A 4,982-nucleotide genomic window follows, 5' to 3' on the forward strand; every position below is an offset into this window, starting at 1 on the left:
AGGGAAGGGAAGGGAAGGGAAGGGAAGGGAAGGGAAGGGAAGGGAAGAACAGAAAAAAGAAAGGAAAACAATGATTTTAGTGTGATTAAATTATAAAGCCTCACGAATTGTGTCTAAGGATTATAGTGGGGTGGAACTCTTATCTCCCAGAGGTCCTCATAAGTACTCAAGCTCCAGTGTCCCTCTTCATGTGGTGTACTACTGCTTTCCTATAAAATTAAACTGCATTGTAATGCACGTGCACAGGGACTACAAATGTGAACAGGACCCTATGTCAGCCAGGGAGAGGACACTATGTTAATGGCCTTTTTTGAACTCTCAACTGCTAGGAGTCACTGCTAGTAGGTCTCAGAAGCCTTAGTTTCTTTTGTTAGAGGGTTGGTTTACAAATGAAACTAGATTTTCTCTAACTGGTGGTAAAATATTATGTACTCAAGGTCAGTAAACGGCAAGATAAAACAAAATGTACAACAACAGCACTTCAAGAATGTCTGTTTTTAAAATAAATATGTGTTTATATTGTCTTTTTAATCCTGAGATTTTTTTTCTAGATAGAATTTTTCTGTGTAATTATGGTTCTCCTGCAACTTACACTGTAAGCCAGGCTGGCCTCAAGCTCATAGACATCTGCATTCCTCTGCCTCCAAAATGCTATGATTATAGTTGTGTACCACAACCACCCAGCTCCTCAGACTTTTTCATTCCTCCCTCTTGACTGATAGCCTTTAATTCTTAACATTCTTAGTAACCCATTAAAGTTTCTCAAATTAGCTTTTACTAATTTAAACAAAGGTAATTTAAATACTGTTTAAATCAATATAATATTTATGTTTATATATTGATGAGTATGTAAACATTAATTCCTATTTTATGTTTTTAATTAATTTTGTTGTTCTTATGGATAAGTATTTCTTATCTAATTATTAATACAGATTAATAAATTTATACTTACTATTAATAAAATTATATTCAAATGTTATGTTTAACTTACTATGGTACAAGTTGTAAGTGTTCAGTATTAGTAAAAGGCAAATATTTAATTGTATAATACCTAGAAGCATTTAAGTTTATACAAACAGAAAGTAAAGATTGATAAATATAGATAAATAGAAACTATGGCATTGGGATCATATTATAAGCAGGTTATCTTTGAAACATTTTATATATATAATTTTAATATTTTCAGCTTTTTCCCTCCAAACAAAAATTACTGAGGTATGAGAACAAGAGAGCCTGGTAAAGAGAGAAAAATGCTGAGAAGTTAAAAATAATTTGATGAAAACCAAGTTGAGACAACAAGTTTAATCAGAAAAATATAGGTGAAGGGGTAACTACTCAAGCTTCTCCATCTCACATTTTATTTAGTGTTCACATGTAAAAAGAAAAATTACAGAGCTATTGAATTAATCCATATGCTCATCATGGATTCATTTCCTCAATTCCCAAAGCTGAAATAACTCTGTTTCTATTTTACCATTTTTAGGTATTGGATTTTCTTAAGGACCCGAAGCACATGATGGAGACTCTCAACAGCTGCCACACATTTTCCCTCAACATTCCAGAAACTGTGGAGGAAGCCAGAAAGATCTCAGTGAGTCCTCAGGCTAAAATTTTCACCTAAATAACTGAAGGGACATCTAGCCTTTGCCATTTTTTTAGATTTCTATAAACATTAAATTCAATATGCAGGGGAAACGGGTAACAGTGAGCAATTAAAGAAAAAAAATCTGTGAGATAGGTGATGAATTATAAGTTAAATCAAATGATAAATAATATTATTGGAGAACCATAAAATTCCAGAGGCAACTGAAAATGTCTTACTATTTGGATCTTATTTATTACTATGTAATAAATAACTATTGCTCATTAACTTAGTTGGATATCCCCGGATAAAAACCATTTATGTCTATTCTTAAGAGACGCAACCAAAATTGTTTTCATCATGTATCACTTATGTCTCCCCATTGGTGATATTCTCATTATTGACCTTCACACAGACTTCTTTTTTTTTAAGAAGCTTTTTAGTTTATTTGTTCTTTCAGAAATCTGCACATCACAGACTTTTTAATTCTCACAACTCTACTGGTTCTGATTTTTCTGTTTTCTTTACTTCATGACTTTTGTACTTTCTACTAAGGCTTAGTAAATTTTTTTGTACAAATTAGTCCTATATTTCTATGTAAAGTTTCTGTACCCTATCTTGTGATGAGGTCTATATATCCTGGCAACTGCATTTATAATTTTTATGATCCCTTCCTTCTGATTTGATGCCATAACTTATCCCCTAACCAATTAATTTGACATAATTTTGAAAATAATAAGAACAGGTGAAGGAAAAGGAGTTATAGAAACAGAAAATATTTGTAGATGTTTTTAGAGACCTATGCCAGGACTAGACAGTTCACAGAGTATTTTTTTTAATATTACCAGAAAAAAAATCCCTCCTAAAAGCTATCTGAAGTAATAAAAGTGAGGATTTAAAACATTAATATAATCCATGACTAGTAAGAATGGGCATCTGTTATTTATCCAGTTCAAATCCCCATTATTAGTCACATGTCACTAAGCTCCCATCAACCTGTATGCCATCATTATTTGATGTCATTAAAGTCATTTGTATCATTGTTTTTCTGTACAACTTACAAATAGATCGTTCTGCTAGAGGCAACGGGCCAAGTTGACTCAGGAAATCACATCTATCCCTACCAGGTTGCCTTCAATATATCCTTCTATTATTATTCTAAAATAACTTAGGTATCATGATCTAGTATGGTTGTGATCTATCTAGTTTATTAGAATGGTGAATCTGAGTTAAATGATTTATATTTTGGACTGGAGGTATTTGTCTTTCCTAAATCATGTTCTGTAGGAACCTACTGAGTCCTAAGCAAAGCCTCAGATGCCTGTGAACAAGGAAAACAGTCAAGTATGTAAATTTTATATGCAGAGCATGTGGTAGAATTTTATGTGGACAGCAGAATATGATCAATATTTTGGATCACTACAAAAAGAAGCTCTTTGTATAAGTTGTTTCATTCTGGCAAAATATAAGTGAATGGTTGAAATTTACAGTTGTACATCACTTGTCCACATTAGTAGTTAGTTCATCATTTCTAATTAAAAACATGTAACTAATTCTTGTATTTTTAATTTATCTTAATATGGAATATGGTTGTTCCTTTATGATAAATAGCTTGAAGACTTCCTGAAAACTATACTCAGAATATTTAATGCCTGGAATAAACCTCTGTACCACCTAGAGACCGAACTCCATGGTATGAAAGGTGCCCCTGATGCAATTTTACTAAGAGCCAAAGCCATCAGAACTCTAAACAAAGAGTTTCTAGAGACTATCATGATGATACTCAGCAAGGTGAGCCATCTTGTTGCCTTCCAGTTCTCTCCTTCATAAATGATGTGACTTCTGTACTAAATGAGGAATTTTGAAACATAGCACTTCTCATGGACACAATGTAGGCATTTCATCTTACATGCAGACTCACCACAATGATGGACATAAAATGAAGCTGTTCTTTACAGTCATTTGGAGAGTAACTTTCCTGAGCAAAGTGTCACACTCCTGATTATTTCATTCTCTCTAATCACAATCACCCCTGGCCTTTCTACCTCCTATTTGAGAGAACTGTCAACAGTGCTTTCATTGTCCCTTGGCTGCACAGATCTACACCCAGATGACAATTTCCTGGTCTTCTATTTAGTCATGAAATATCATACTTTAACTGATATCAACTTATTGTAAGGAAATGTATCCATGCATCTCCAATCTAGCTTTTAGATGACAGATTTGTAGTAGTAGTCTGTGCTAGATTTATGGAAATCCATGTTTCTGACCAACATTTTACACTACTAATATTTTCCTAAATATAACTTAATATTTAGGAGGCACGATGACAAATACATATAATCTGTGGTAATATTAAGTGTCTGACTATCCTTTTGGTCCTTAGGTTCACCCTGGGATGGAGGAAATTAATGACTACCCTTTATGGACAGATTTGGCATCCTTGAAGGCAACTGACAAAGAACATCAATTTTTTGCTCTTTATAAATTGTTTTACTGTCTGCGTGTTGATATACTTTCAGTTGACCTTAATCTCAAGCACTTGATGTGTGTGCTTTATAGTGGTGACATCTGCAACTCTGTAAAATTTTTTGAAGATTTTTGATGAACCACTGTTTCGAAATTTCTTACAATTTTAGACTTTTCAAGGTATGCCTGAGTATAATGGTTCTCTTTCATAAAATAAAAAGAGACATAAAAGCATCTTACACTATTCTCTTCCCTTAACATTCTGTGCATTCAACTATACCTGTCTTCTATACAACACAGATGATGCCAACTAGTGGAGAAGGGTGTGGGGTGAAAATAAGTGGCAATTCCATTATGATAGAGTTGTTGTGTCATCGAAGTTTATAAGAAGAAGAAGGAATTTTAGAATTCCAGGAAGTCTCTCCAGTGTGACAGCTTTTCAAAGGCCTCAAAGTGGCACATAATTGAAACCAAAATGTTCAGACAGATTTATTGTAGCTACATGTATTATATTGATCCAGCAAAACATGACTAGACGGGATACCTACCAGATGTTTTAAAATACCCCTTATTTATTGAGAGAGTGTGAGTAGAGTTAACACACGGATTTCAATGTAAGAATGTATTTGAAGAAACAGCCTTTCTGTAGCAAGAATACCAGTAATGTCATTAAAACAACGAGTCCAGCTCTATAATCTGATACATCAGAAAAAGTTTAAAGAAAACTCACAGTGGATATACTCAGCAAACATCTGTATGTAAAATAAAATAATATGTCTGTTAATGTGGTAGAAACCACTGGATCTTGGTGTCAGATATGGCCAGCTTGGTGAAGAATGTGTCTGCCTCTGTACAGGTGATGCCTTCAGGAAGACCAGAAACTTCCAGCCCCCTTTCTAGCAGAACATTTGCTGTCCCTAGGTCGGTGGAG

The 4,982-nt window shown here is 33.9% G+C and overlaps 1 protein-coding gene across 2 annotated transcripts in view; it reads left to right on the top strand.

Moving 5' to 3' along the window:
* The window catches only part of LOC114627800 (prolactin-7C1-like), a 7,593-nt gene extending 3,303 nt beyond the window's left edge, over positions 1–4,290 (top strand). For both annotated transcript variants that reach the window (XM_028775709.1, XM_028775710.1), the window contains 3 exons: positions 1,484–1,591; positions 3,194–3,373; positions 3,969–4,290. In XM_028775709.1, the coding sequence (XP_028631542.1) occupies positions 1,484–1,591; positions 3,194–3,373; positions 3,969–4,187 (507 nt within the window). In that variant the 3' untranslated portion in view covers positions 4,188–4,290. The remainder of the gene's footprint in view (positions 1–1,483; positions 1,592–3,193; positions 3,374–3,968) is intronic.
* The last annotated feature ends 692 nt before the right edge of the window (positions 4,291–4,982 follow it).

The sequence above is a fragment of the Grammomys surdaster genome, unplaced genomic scaffold, assembly GCF_004785775.1.
Source record: "Grammomys surdaster isolate TR1022 unplaced genomic scaffold, NIH_TR_1.0 258, whole genome shotgun sequence".
Classification (NCBI taxonomy): domain Eukaryota; kingdom Metazoa; phylum Chordata; class Mammalia; order Rodentia; family Muridae; genus Grammomys; species Grammomys surdaster.